This window comes from Impatiens glandulifera, chromosome 4 (assembly GCF_907164915.1).
Source record: "Impatiens glandulifera chromosome 4, dImpGla2.1, whole genome shotgun sequence".
Taxonomy (NCBI): Eukaryota; Viridiplantae; Streptophyta; class Magnoliopsida; order Ericales; family Balsaminaceae; genus Impatiens; species Impatiens glandulifera.
In genome coordinates this window covers 2,553,057-2,568,057 of record NC_061865.1, presented here as the reverse complement: position 1 = coordinate 2,568,057, position 15,001 = coordinate 2,553,057, and the positions used below count along the sequence as shown (strand labels likewise).

The window sequence follows — 15,001 nt, the reverse complement described above, 5'->3', positions numbered from 1 at the left end:
TAGAAACTTGAAATATCTTTTTTTAAATCTTAAAATTTGACATTTCTTATTTTTAAAGTTATACGATGTTTCTTACTTAATTACCGAATTTCTTCGAAGGGAGAGTTTTGACATTTTTTTTCAAAAAAAATCGCCATGTAGACTATCGATTTTCTAAAATTCGGTAATCAAAATTATGACTTCATTAAAATTCAATAGTCAAATTAGGGGAATTAATATTTTATTTAGTTATTATAAATGTTTTGGTTTTTATTTAATATATTTTATTTTAATGTTTGTGTTATATATATTTTAACAAATTTATAATAAATTTGACATATCCTAGTTCTTGATAATGAGAGACTATTCTAGTTTAAAATATAAGTTAAAAAGAAATAGAAGATATCAATAAAAGAGATTTAATGCATGCATGTTTAATGAACACTCAATATATATAAATATTGTGAATGGAATAAAATGACTCAAATATTATTGTAAACATAAATAAAGATAACAGATATGTGTTTATTATTATTATTATTTTGCAGCATCTGCAAATCCAATTTTAGATTTTCCATAGTCAAATACGGTGTGATAACGACCCATGAACATGTCCCCCAAAATCCTTTATAGAAAACATAATAACAAATTCATCAATATATTTTTTATTTTTTTTTTCATTTGAGCTAGAGAATGGAAAGAGATTGTGTCAAACCATGTAGAATAATAATCAACATTGGAAAAAAAGCCACTGATGCATTGTTCAGCATCACCTTCTCCTTCCTTCCATATATACTAATTCAAATGACAAATTAATATTTTATCAACAAGTTTAATAAAAACACAAAATATGTAAGAATTAAGGTAAAATAAGATAAACAGTTTTTACCTCCTTAGATGAGAGAGTAAAATTTCTATCGCCAATTAAAAACGAAATTATAGGCATTGAGGAAACTTGCGAACAATCCACAAAATATGATTCAAATGGTCTTGACAGTGAATTACAGAGCTGATGTAAACATTATCTTTATAATTTATTTGATTCTAAAGTTAATTAAATGATTTTAAGTGAGAATAATAAATATTTACCTTATTAACATAGTTTAAAATATTATTTTTTGTTTGTTTCTTCATTAGCCGACTCTCCATCCATACAACTACCATTTCACAAGTTTTGCACATACCCATAGAGTAAACATCTATTGTTCTTCTATCATCACTTTCCTCGATACTCTTAGTTCCATTAACTGGGCATAATCCAATTAGGGAACAAATTTTGTTAGCCTATTAAAAGTTAAGACAACATTAGAATTTGTGTATTTTAAGGAAAATCAAATTTCAGTAACATAAATAACAACCTCTCCTGGGAGCATTTTCAGAATGGTTTGTCCATACTCTTCAACAATTGACTGACATTCATGACTTACTAATCATGTTTCGCTGACTCCAAGTTCATGGTTTATCATGGTAATTGCAGTCTACACTTATTAAAATCATTTATTATTTATCGACCATTGTATAACAACAAAATAAAACACTTCTTCAGCTTCACATACCATTGGACCTGACAACAAAGAAGTTCCAGAATCCACAACTGTAGAACAATCAAATCTGCACACACCTTCAAAATGTACTCTATAATCAATAAATGACATGTTCTCTCTTTTTCTTTCTTTTTCATGCTACCAACATGACCTCCCATTACACATTATCTCTTATTTTAAGAAATGACCTCATCTTTTATGTAAGATTGATGAAAGAGCTCACCTATTGATTGACCATTGATTAAAACATTACTCGTAGCAAACTACAAGAGCAAGCACATTATAAGATTTTAAAAGAAACAACCATATAAATTAAAAATATGTATATAAGTTTCACAACCTGCCAATGACCCTTTCCGGTCACAGGGACATAAGTATGGTCCCCCTTGTGATGCTTTGGATCAATCCCACCAAACACAAGTTCACCTCCTTCCTCTTCTTTTTTGTTTCTATCAAGCCGAAATGAGAATACTTGATTCCGAATCAGACCCTGATTCATCATGTTGTACCTGCAAACAAATATGAGTGGTTACTCCTTATCTTAAGAGGAATATCAAAACAAATTTTAATTTAGCATATGATGGTGCATACCATACTGGAACAACACCTAAATCATTTAGCTCCTTAAATCCAAGGCCAAGAACGCCATCAAACTTACTAGACTGTAACGCAGAATCAGGCGGTATTGTTGCTTCAATAAAGCCCTGTAGTTGTAGTAAACTTAAAGTATAGTATTAGTATTAAAGAAATTATGATTTGGAAAATCTATGAAAGGCTAATGTTGTATATATAACCTGATTCTTGATTGTTAAACCACCAACTATAACATTGTCTTGGCTAACATTGCCAGATATTGAACCTGAATCATAGTGTATCTCAGCAGATGTTCCTGTGCAAAACAGCAACATTAATTATTATGTTTCAATTCAATATCACCTTCCTGCTTTGTTGCTTACATGAAGTTATTTCTATAAAAGTTGCAACAGACACCAACCGTTCTTTTTATACGTTCTTGAACGACAGGAATTGTATTTGTTCCTTTTAGATGTTTTTGAACGACGGGCAAAGAAACACCAACGCTGCAGCAAAAATATAGGCAAATTCAACACAATTTTCTCCCCTAATAAAATTTGTATGAATGATCACACTTACAGTTACAGATAAGCAGCACCTTGATGAAGGTATCCACATTTTAGAGCTTCCTGTATCAAAATGCACAGTGAAGTTCTGCGGTGGTGTACCGATTGAAATCTCACCGTAGTACTGCATGTTATCGTAATTCTTTAGCCTTACAGTGACGCCATCCTTTTGAGAATCCGGTAGTTGCGGGGTAAGTCGAGGAGCAGCGATCCTGTTGTTTTCATCTAACTTAAACTTTTTCAGTCCAACTCTCACTAATCCATCGTTGGATTCAGAAAACACCAGCTGATCAAGAAGGAGGGATGAAAGAAAAAGAGTGATAACTGATGCTCTAAACTTTGTTCCCATGCTTGATCACCTGCAAAGCAATTTGAAGAACTTCATTCAGAAAATGTATATAATAAGTGATTGATTACTCACCGACAGACAGACAGACGGCGCCGTGTACGTACGTAGCAAAAAGAATGAGAAGTAGAACGATGATTTGGAAATACTTGGATGTTGCCGGCATTTTATAGGGATGAAATTGCATGTATATATGATCGTGTTAGTGACGATGAAGAAAGCATCAGTAGTAAAGCATATGAACCAGGAGGATATATTTCCTAAATCCGTCCATTTTTACCGACCTTTTCAAATTACACACATTATTTTTCATTTTTTATATTATTTACTTTATCTGTTTAATTAAAATAAAATATATTAAAGTGAGATTTTATTATGAAAATAAAAGTAATAGTATTATAAAGCTTATTAAACAATAGAAATCAAATCAAATACATATTTTATTTTCTTAAATTTGTTCTAAATGGGGAGACCAAATTCCCCGTTTGTTTGGTTTCGCGATTTAGCCTTCTAGTTCAAGATCAAAACTGTGTATGACAGGAAGTTAATGACGAAGATAACCCGGTCAAAACTTATCGGGTCCTTTCGATAAATAAAACGTAAAATCCAACTTTCTAAGACCTAAATCATGAAGTAGACACCGTTTTTAACCAGCACTGATGTGCACAAGTTTTTTCCTATTGTAACCAAATTGCGAATCCAAATGAATTCTTATGTTTGTGAGGTAAATATTTTATTGATTTTTTTAAAAATTAAAGGACAACTCTTTTAAATCAAATTACTAGTTAATTAAAAAAAAAGTAAATTTACTCCTAAAAGATATTTCTAAGAGGACTTTTTTTAAAAAAAAATTATTCGACTAGCCTACTTTGTTACAACAAATTCTTACAGACCACCCAAAGGTTCAAAGTGTTAGAAATCTTGTCTTGAAATAACATAAATATATAAAAATACAATGTTACAAATAAATAAGAATGAAATAAGATATATGAAGAACAATATCACCGAATTTGATATTGATTCGAGACATGTGTTAAACACATTTATCTTAAAACAGTTCATGTGCTGAAGCTTATCGCAGATGACTGTCTCCCAAGGTATAACGATGTCTCCCAAGGTATAACGAATCCAATAGTGATTCTACACTGAAATCACTATGCATCGAACTTAACTGGGTTTCAACTAAAAATCAAGCAAGGAATTCGATTATTATTCACAAAATAAAGAGAGAACTCTTAAAATTCTAGAATGAGAAATAATAAGACGATGTTGTGTGCTGAAATGAATAAAGAATGAGTATATATTGCTGAGAATTAAACTTTCAAATAAAATCATTCAAAAGGTATATTGGTAATAAATATTTCTCATTCATTGCATATACATTTAATATTCAATGCTAGCTAATAAAAAGTCCATACGTTAGCTAATTCATAGACTAATTAAAGTTATGTTTATCGTAATATTAAATTTTAATTTTCTAATTATACATTAAATATTAATTAAATTATATTTTGGACTAAATTCACCGTTAATTCACGTTTAAATTTGTGTGAATTTTATTTGATATTATTTATTAACAATCTTATTTTCATTCATTAATAGAATTAGTTTAATTTCAACGATCCCCACATTAATGAAAATTGAAAGATTAACTTTGTGAAAGTTTCAACAGTTAAATTCTACATAGGATGGGTAGTTGTAACCCTTTGAACATTCCCTTATAAAAGTATATAACTTTTTTAGCCAATTAGTAGACTCGATGTCCTTGAACTATTCTACCATATGTGTAAACGATTACACACTTTCAAATCGAATTTCCCTGATACATGTCAAGCTATCATGGTTGTGTCCGTTTTGGCCATGGAACACGCGTCTGGTTTTATGGGAGGGTCTAGAATTGAGCCGTACAATTCTTTCGAAGCGACCCCACTTCTCCCTCACATAGGTGATCTCTTTTCTCACAAAGAATCATTAAAAGCGATACACTTATCCTCGTCAAAATATATATTGTTTCGTTATATGATTAATTCTCAATAATAATTTTCCAAGTCAGTACAATTAGGTTGTCATATTGAACCTAATTCTTGGGATCTCCAATCTACATAGGTTGAGTTTTCCTTCATACCAACTTATAGTAGGCTCATGTCTTAAAAGACTTTCAAACTAACTATCTATTCAATAATTTGGTTACTGGATCCACAATGTTACGTTATATTTGAACATAGTCAAATTTGATAACTCCATTAGAGAGTAGTCTTATGTCTAAGACGTTTATGTCTAGACTTGTCATTGACTATAAGCTTGTCCAATTTTAAATTACTTTTATAATAATTAGAAATTTATATTGGTACATTCTTAGTTAACCTTGAAACATCTTCTAATAAGAGCATAATCATTCATACATGCTTATCATTTAATTTTTTTAATTTTTTTTATGAAAATATTGTTTACTTGGCTAACTAGTAGACAAAATGTCTTTGAACTATTCTACCTTCTTTATTTTTCGACATAAGTCAAAAATAAATATTATAACGTTTAATCTATCCATCATATATTTCTTAAAAGATTTTCATACGTAAATTGCACTTCTAAATGTAAACATATTTATTTTTAGATGTAAAGTCTTTCATATAATAATATCAATATATCATTTGTTAACAACATGATATTTCGTGTAGTGCAATTCACATCCTTAATGGATTTAATCATTTTTATTGTATTTTTTAACAATAAAAATATCGTACAAAAGACACAATGAAATAATTTCCATTGTTTTTATGATATATATAATTGTCACATTCACTTTTAATCAAAGTATGATCAAATTTTCTTATCATTACTAAAAATTGTTATAAGTCATACAAAGACTTATAAACTTTCTTTTTCATCTATTTCATAAAATCATTTTGAAGACATTGGTTTTTCAATTTTTTTTATGAAAGTAATGTCAAAGAAATGACACTTTTCTTGATCTCAAAATTCTCAAATTTTAAATATCGATTTGAGCACCAACTCAGCAAATATAAACAAAACATTTTCTTGTTATTTTTTTTTTGTGAAATTGCGCAACTTTATCTTTTATAGACAACATATTTCTCTACCAATTTATCTTTTTACATAATATACACATTTTTTTTATTATCATCAATAAAAATATTTGTCCCCACATTTGTTTTGGTACCTTTTTTTAAATCACACACATTTATGATTTAAATCAATAATTTTCTAATCAAGAAATTATCACACAATTTTTTTATAAATTTCTTTTGTTATACTTATCATACAATGAATAAGATAACTATATTATAAATATTTAATTGAATAAAAAATAATTTTTATACAAGAGATTAGAATGTTTATTCATATATAAATTATTCTTCACATAATCTCTACATAAGAAATTATAATATTTAATCAATTAAAATATTTATTTCATCACATTATTTCTATAAAAGAAATTAGAATATTTAATCAAATTAATATTCACCATGTCACATTATTTCTACAAAAGAAATCATAATGTTTCAAGCATTTTTGACTGAAGCCGCTTAAACATTTATATTGATTGCACGTTTGTATCTCATAATATCGGCACATTTGCCACATTATTTCTCAAATCAAACACAACTTTTCTTGTAATTATTAGATTTCAAAAACATCAAATTAAACAAGTCTTTATGATGAACTATGTATATCAAATATATAATCAAATAACATAATCAAATGATATGTCATATATATTATAATTACTTCATATATCATTAAACAAATACCTTTCTAAAATACATCAATAATTGACAATTTATCTTTAATCAAATATAAAATAAATAATTATTATAAATAATTATTCATGTCATCAATTCGTCAATTTCTTAATTAATGATGACTTTTAACTTTCCATAGTAGTTATTGTATACCAAAAGACACAATAATTTTATGAAAAAAAATTAGAATTTTCTATTAAAATAAAATAGATATACAATAATTTTTATTCACGTATGTATATAAATAACAAGTTAATGTAACACAAGTTATCATATTATTAGCTAATATGCATGATATATATATATATATATATATATATATATATATATATATATATATATATATATATATATATATATATATATATATATATATATATATATATATATATAAGCAATCACTTAGCAACACAATATATAACAACAAATGTACCTCATGTCTTAATCGAAGTAATTACATTATCGTGTTTTGACCGATAATCCACGTGAAGCGACAACACTTAAAACAAATCTAGGTGGATCGTTCTCACCGAGATATTTCTTGCGAAAATATTTCGATTTACATAGTTATCTTTTTGAATGCTAATATAATGAGTTATAACACGAATGACATTCATTCTGTCATTACTAATCACATAATTTCTATAATGAAATTAAAATGTTTCAAAATATTAATGACAACATCATTTTGACAAATTAAATTTTTACATAAGAAATCATTAGATTCCTAATTCATTTCATAATTTCTTACATATGAAATTATAATGATGTCAACAATAATGATTAATGTCATTTTGATAAATCATATTTCTTATAAGAAATCGTCATCGATCCCATTAATCTCATAATTCACAAGAAATTTGAATGATTTTTACATCAATGACTCTCAAGTCATTTTAAGGAGTCTTATTTCTACCAAGAAAATCATTAACTATCCATTCATCTCATAATTTCTACACGAAATTAGAATGGTTTCAACATCAATGACTAAAGTCATTTTAATGAGTATGATTTCTATAAAGAAAGTATTGACTATCTCATTCATCTCATAATTTCTACTCAAGAAATTAAAATGAAGATTAAAAATTTTTAAAAAAAATGAATTTCATTTATTTTAATATTATTATTCTCGTAATAAATCGTTATAAGACAATTTTAAAGTGGGTATACTAACCATATATATTAAAATTATTCAAAGATAAATTAACAATATTATATTTTAATGCCTCACTAGTAAAGGAATTTTAAGTATATATATATTTTTTTAACTTTGTGAGCTATAACTTTTTTAATTTGTGAGCTATAATATTTTTTCTTGGCCCAACCCATTTTTATTAACAACACAAACACCCATCATTATCTCTCTTCTAATTAATCCAAAAATAAAATAGGCTTCCAACCAAACAAACCTAAAATTCTTTCCTTTTTTATTCTTAAAATTTTATCCTTTGGGCTTGGGCATTCTAAGAGGCTGGACCTGGTCCTTTAGATTGGACTTGACCTGTAAAAAAAAGTAAGTCTATAATAACTCAAAAGATCACGAGAAATAAAGCCACTTTTGCAATGGGCCGCGTCACCTTCTCCGGTCTTCAATATATAGTAATTCAAGACAAATTAAATATTTTATCAACCAAATCAATAAAAACACAAAAATATGTAACAATTAACGTAGAATAAGATAGACAATTATTTACCTCCTTAGGCGAGAGGGTAAAATTTCTAGAACCAATTAAAAATGAAACTGTAGGCATCGAGGAAATTTGCCAACAATCCACAACTAAATGAATATTTGGAATTGGCAGCGAATCACAGAGCTATGTAAACATTTTATTTTATCATTTATTTGATTCAAATATTAATATTAATTATTTTAAACGAGAATAATAAATAAGTACCTTATTAACATATTTTAAAATAACAGTTTTTTTTCTATTCCTCTTAAGCTGACTCTCCATATCCACACAACTATCATTTCACAAGTATTGCACATAAGTAAAACATCTGAAGTTCTTCTATTATTACTTCTATTAAATGAGCATAATCCAATTAGGGAACAAATTTTCTGAGATGGTGGCACCTGTTAAAAGTTAAGATAACATTAGAATTTGTGTATTTTAAGGTAAATCAGATTTAAAAAAAAAAAACAAAAAAATCTTTACTAGGAGCTTGTTCAGAATTGATTTTCCATGCACTCCAACGATTGTCTTGCATTTACGGTTAACAACTCCTCTAACTCCAATTTCATTGTTTATCATGGTAATCACAACCTACACTTATGAAAATCATTCATTATTTCTCGATCATCATTGTATGAATCACAAAAAAATAAAACCCTTTTTCAGTTTCACATACCGTTGGACCTGACAAAAAAAAAGTTCCAGAATCCACCCTGGCAGAACAACCAGAAAACCTGAAAAATGTACTCTATAATCAATGAATGACATGTTCTCTCATTTTCTTTTATTCATTACACCAACATGACCTCCCATTAAACAATATCTCTTAGTTTAAGAAATGACCTCTTCTTTTATGAATAACCGATAAAAGAACTTACCTATTGGTTGACCCCTGACGAAGACTTCACTCATATCAAACTACAAGAGGAATATAGTTATAAAAAAAACAACCATAAAAATTAAAAATATGTTTATAAATTTTCTCAACCTGCCAAAAACCCTTATGGGTCACAGGGACATAAGTATGATTCCCCTTGTAATGCCTTGGATCAATCACCCCAAACACAAGTTCACCTCCTTCCTCTTCTTTTGTGTTTCTATTTAGCCAAAATGAGAACACTGGATTCTGAATCAGACCCTGGTTCATCATGTTGTGCCTACAAGTATGAGTGAATACTCCTTATCTTAATGAGGAATATCACAACAAATTTGAATTTGACATAAGATAGTACATACCATACTGGAACAACACCTCCAGCTGAGATCTCCTGAAATCCAAGGCCATGAACACCATCAAACTTGGTAAACTTAAACACAAAACCGGACAGTCTTCTTGCTTCAATGAAGTCCTGTAGTTGTAGTAAACTTAAGTAATAGTATTAGTATTAAAGAAATAATGATTTGGAAAGTCTATGAAAGGATATGTTGTATATATATATATATATATATATATATATATAATAACCTGATTCTTAATTGTCAAACCACCAACTAAAACATCGTCTTGGCAAAAGTTGCCAGCAATTGAACCTGAACCATGGAATATCTCAGCAGATGTTCCTGTGCAAAACAACAACATTATGTTTCAAGTCAATGTCACCTTCATGATTACATGAAGTTATTTCTATAAAAGTTGCAACAGACACCTAACCGTTGACTTTATATGTTCTTGATTGACTGGCATTGTATTTGGAATGAAAATGAGACGCAGGCTGCAGCAGAAATAGAGGCGATACATTGTATGAAAAATTGTATGAATGATATATACATTGTATAAATATGATCTAACTTACATATAAGTAGCATTTTGAGGAAGGTATCCACAGATTAGAGCTTCCTGTATCAAACATTACAGTGAAGTTCTGTGGCGGTGTACCGATTGAAATCTCACCATAGTACTGCATGTTCATGTAATTCTTTAGCCCTACAATGCCGCGAGCAATTTTAGAATCCAGTATTTGCCTGGTAAGTCGAGCAGCGTTCCGATTGTTTTCATCTAACTTAAACTTTTTGAGTCTAATTCTAACGAATCCATCGTTGGATTCAGAAAACACCAGCTGAAGAAGGATGAATGAAAGAAAAAGGAGAATAACTGCTGCTCTAAACTTTGTTCCCATGCTTGACCAACTGCAAAAGCGATTTGAAGAACTTGATTAATTAACAAAACGAATGAGAAGTAGAAGTGCAAGAAGAACGAAGATTTGGAAATACTTGGATGATTATGTTTCTTCGCTTTAGCGAATCGATAGTGATGGATGGGGACATTTCTAGAGATGAAATTGTTCTCCCAAAGTAGTTTTTGCATGATCGTGTAAGTGACAACGGGGAAAGCAAATGAACAAGGAGGGTTAAGGTTATATTTCCTAAATCCCTTTTATTAAAAAATATTATTAACTTTATCTATTTTATTAAAAATTAATATTAATTAAATATCATATAATACTTTATATAAATATTAATATAAAACATATTGTAATAAAAATCTTATTGTATTATAAAAATAAAAATTATTATAAAACTTATTAAACAAGATAAGTCAAATAAATATGTATTTTATTTTAATAGTTTTGACTTCGAAAAGGAGAGGAAGCTCTCCATTTGTTTTGAATTCACAATCTGGATAAGACCTGTTATTTTATTTTTTTTAAGAAAACGACATCATTCTACTAAATAAACTTAAAAGGGAAATATGGAGTTTTGAAATGAAATGGACACACCACCGCGTAAGGAAAGAAAAATAATAAACTCAACAAAATATTCAATGAAAATAAGTCCACGAATCAACGTGGCATGACACGTGGGTAGGAGAGAGAAAATTTTCAAATGTCCCAAAACGGTAATTTCGGATCCTGAAACGGTAATTTCAAGTTTTGAAACGGCCATTTCGGAAGAAAAAAAAATCTTCCTGAAATGAGTGGTTTCGGGACCCGAAACGGCCATTTCGAAAAAATTTGTTTTTTTTTTCTTCTTCCCGAAATGAGTGGTTTTGGGACCCGAAATGAGCGCTTTTGGGACATGGAGACACCTGGCAGGCCACGTCGGATTTGTGGACCTGCTTTCGTTGAATCTTTCGTTCAGTTTATTAATCCTCTAAGGAAAAAAACAAAATTGAAATCAAACGGATATCAAACAAACGAAAAAAAGTTTATCGCGCCTTGAACGATGAGACCAATTCTTTACCGTGCCGCGTCCGTTCAACCAGCGTTCCAATTGACCTTGACCAAAGCCTAAGCCACTTTGACTTCAGCTCAAACCACGCCTAAAGACGACCCAACTCACGCACAAACCACGCCAAGAACAGGTGGTCTACCTCGCGTACGGTTAAACTCGTTCCTGGAGTCTTATTTTTTTAATTTCAAACATTTTTGATATTTAAAAGTTTTAAATAATTTTTTAAAAATTCGAAAAATAAAAAACTAATTTAAATTATTTATAAAATAATATCATAAAAAAATATTTTATTAAAGACTAGTTTAAATTTATTTTTAAATATAACTTCTTTAAACTAATATTTTCAAGTACTTTTCAATAAATCTTGACACCAATTACATGTATTGAAATTTAATTTAAAAAATAATCGGACAAATAAAACCTACAATCCAACTTCTTAAAGCCAAAATTTCTTGAAATAGACCTTATTCTTTAACGAGCGTTGTTAATTTATTGCGAAAACTCTTTACTTAAGTGTAACCAAATAGCGAATTCAAAAGAATTATCTAACTTACGTTTGTATACGTAAATATTTTATTGATATTCTTAAAAATCAAATATAAATTCTTTCAAATTAAGTTGCTAGCGGTTTGATATGACAAATTGTAAAAAAAAAAAATACTCATAGCCGAGATTCTAAAAAAAAAAAGTTAATTTAAAAATAATTTTTCCTAAAAGATATTTCTAAAAGGATTTTTTTTAAACTTAATTGAGCTATCCCATTTTGATAAAAACAAATTCTCACGGACCCAAACCCGAGGCATAAAATGCATCGAGAGAGCACTTCTCCTTGGCGACTCTACTGGGGTTTATCCTGTTTAACTCGAAAAACAAAATTTTGACTATAAAAATTTATGTTTTTACTGTTTTAAACTCTTGATAATAGACATATTAGGAAGGTATGCCACACAAAAGTTGTCTAGAGCTTTATCCTAATAATTACTAGACATGTTTAAATAAAAAAAGGTACATAATCCTCTTATGAAGAAGTATCACGAGATGATGAAAGTACTTCTATAATTAATTGCAAGGTCTGTCAATGTCAATGATGAATGAAAATATGTTACAAACCAAGGATCGATGTTGCAAGATATTTGAACTAGAATGCAAAGGATTGATCTTCTTTCCTATGATGAGATATCCTCTGGACATGCATTGTGGAGATGGAAAAGTTCTCAATTGAGTTTATGCTTCTCGATTTATGATAGTGTTACCCTTCCATTATTGGTGAGCAAATACTCTTTTATGATAGTGTTACCCCCTCCATTATGGAAAAGTTCTCAATTGTTTGGTATGTATTATGACTATTTGATCATGTTATTAACTCTTGTTTTCTAAAACTATTAATGATTTTTATTTATAGTGAGATAATCCGCGGGTTGACTTGCCTAACATGCAATCCACCTTGGGTTGGGTTGGGGATTTTCAACCCGTCGGGATGGAGGCCGACTTGCCATTGATCCGTCAAACAATGAGTTTTGGTGGGTAGGCCTGCCCTGCCGTGGGTTGGCCCGTCTGACCGCTCTAGTTGTGAATGAGTTTATATAAGAAATCTATAAGTCTCAGATTTCCAAAAGTCCTAATTATATATATATTTATCATAATCCTATCCAATATAGAATTAGGTCAGCCCATTAACGATGCCCAAATATTTAAGTCTACTCAATCGAAATACCGTCGTTATTGATGAATATATTGTGGCTATTGATCTTAGCCGCATTTAATATACCCAGTTAGTTAACTGTTGCTAGCTACATGATTAAGTAGCATCGCTAAAAAATGACTATAGTAATAAATAACCGTCGTTATAAATATAACTACAGGAATAATTTACTGTCGTCGTCGTCGCTAATAATGTGTTATGGGAAATTAAAACTCGCCCAATGTTTTTATAATTATTTATACTAAATAAGCAATTTTTTAAATTATAAAAATTAAAAAAATAAGAAACTAGAACATTCATTAGCAAAAACAAAGAAACATATTAATATTTCTATTAAATATAATTATTGTTTTTCAATGATATAAAGTGAATATAAAATACATCAATTATAAAATTAAAGATATAAATTTGAATCCTCACATCACATCAGAAAACTCTTTTTTATTATTATTACATAGTCTTCAATATCTGTCCATGATAAAAACAATGAATGAGATGATAATTCTACAAATAAAATTTATAATTGATTAAGAGGGAGTAATATTAATATCTGTAGTTAAACCGATCTTCATCCTAGATAAAATAAAATTTGAAAAGAAATTTTGCATGTTAGTTATGTAATATGTCAAAACCATAATATAAAAAGAAATTTTAAAGGTACTATTTAGTCAATTACCATGTTTATATGACAACATAAATCATAGATTTAAATGAATTGAGTTATATTATCAGATAAAAAAAATCAAAGTATAATTCATTTATCCAGGATTTTAAAGGTACTATTCATTTATCCAGGTGGAATATTGGGAAATATAATAGAGAATTCATCAGATCTAAGACAACATTAATAATGTCTAAAGCAAATAATCTGGAAATATATTATCTGAATTCCAAATATCAACCTTTCCTCTTCTTATGTTTTGATTGATTCCCTACAAACAAAACCATAAATTTTAATAAATAAACTAGATTTTTAACAAAGATTAACTTACATTATCTTTTCTGTTAAAATTTTAACCTTATATAACCATTCATCTTTCTGCACAACTATTTCTAGTCCACTACATAATATCAAATGTTACCAAAAAAGTTGATAATAATACAACAAATAATGTTCTAAACTCACAAATTTTTAAGTCTATCAGACTATCAACATTAAATTGCCCCAAAATCTACAAAAGTTTGTTTATCCAAATACATTTCATACATAATATATTTTTGACAGATTGACTACCATCAAATGCTTCTTGCCAATTCCTTTCTTGTGCAGAACTCTCAAGAGCTTTTGACTTGTCCAATCTTTAAATTATAAAGAGTATGTAAATGATGCCTAAATGTTCATCATGGTTAATACGATATTAAATAAATTGTAAATTAATAAAAAAATAATTTTAACCTTAAAAAAAGACATTATCACAAAGTAAATTTTTTTACTTATATTGACATCAGCTTGAGTTCGTAGTCTTCTTAATCCCTTAGAAAAACATGATTAATGTCAGCATCGGCAATATCGCAATCCGACGTAATGACAATAATTTTCTTTAGAATTTAGATTGCAGCTTGAAGATAATTAATATATTTGAGAATTTAATCAAATGAAAATGATTATCATTCTTCTTCTTCACATTCACGTTTTTGTCAAGTCAAATTAGACATTTTATAAATATGACTAAAGTTGTA

General features: G+C 28.6%; 2 protein-coding genes across 2 annotated transcripts; both read right to left on the bottom strand.

The window, feature by feature from the left end:
- Window positions 1-516: 516 nt before the first annotated feature.
- Window positions 517-3,011, bottom strand: LOC124933813 (aspartic proteinase-like). Its single transcript, XM_047474254.1, has 8 exons — window positions 2,682-3,011; window positions 2,518-2,602; window positions 2,318-2,412; window positions 2,115-2,227; window positions 1,864-2,032; window positions 1,747-1,786; window positions 1,536-1,590; window positions 517-604 (listed from the first exon to the last, which is right to left on the bottom strand). Exons 1-8 carry the CDS (start codon window positions 3,009-3,011, stop codon window positions 517-519), a joined length of 975 nt encoding a protein of 324 aa, XP_047330210.1.
- A 5,202-nt stretch (window positions 3,012-8,213) lies between these two features.
- On the bottom strand, window positions 8,214-10,567 carry LOC124933811 (aspartic proteinase A1-like). Its single transcript, XM_047474253.1, has 10 exons — window positions 10,242-10,567; window positions 10,100-10,160; window positions 9,914-10,008; window positions 9,685-9,797; window positions 9,437-9,605; window positions 9,327-9,366; window positions 9,125-9,132; window positions 8,932-9,039; window positions 8,721-8,849; window positions 8,214-8,273 (listed from the first exon to the last, which is right to left on the bottom strand). Exons 1-10 carry the CDS (start codon window positions 10,563-10,565, stop codon window positions 8,214-8,216), a joined length of 1,107 nt encoding a protein of 368 aa, XP_047330209.1. The 5' UTR covers window positions 10,566-10,567.
- Window positions 10,568-15,001: the final 4,434 nt, after the last annotated feature.

Bases quoted from the DNA above. Each gene is read 5' to 3' on its own strand.
- LOC124933813 (XM_047474254.1), bottom strand. From the start codon at position 3,011: ATGGGAACAAAGTTTAGAGCATCAGTTATCACTCTTTTTCTTTCATCC. The intron at 2,603-2,681 runs GTAACTGTAAGT...TTTTTGCTGCAG, and splicing joins CATCAAGGTGCTGCTTATCT to CGTTGGTGTTTCTTTGCCCG. The intron at 1,787-1,863 runs GTTGTGAAACTT...TTGCTCTTGTAG, and splicing joins CCGGAAAGGGTCATTGGCAG to TTTGCTACGAGTAATGTTTT.
- LOC124933811 (XM_047474253.1), bottom strand. From the start codon at position 10,565: ATGGGAACAAAGTTTAGAGCAGCAGTTATTCTCCTTTTTCTTTCATTC. The intron at 9,367-9,436 runs GTTGAGAAAATT...TTCCTCTTGTAG, and splicing joins CCCATAAGGGTTTTTGGCAG to TTTGATATGAGTGAAGTCTT. The intron at 8,850-8,931 runs GTAAAGATTTTT...AACTTTTAACAG, and splicing joins CAATTCTGAACAAGCTCCTA to GTGCCACCATCTCAGAAAAT.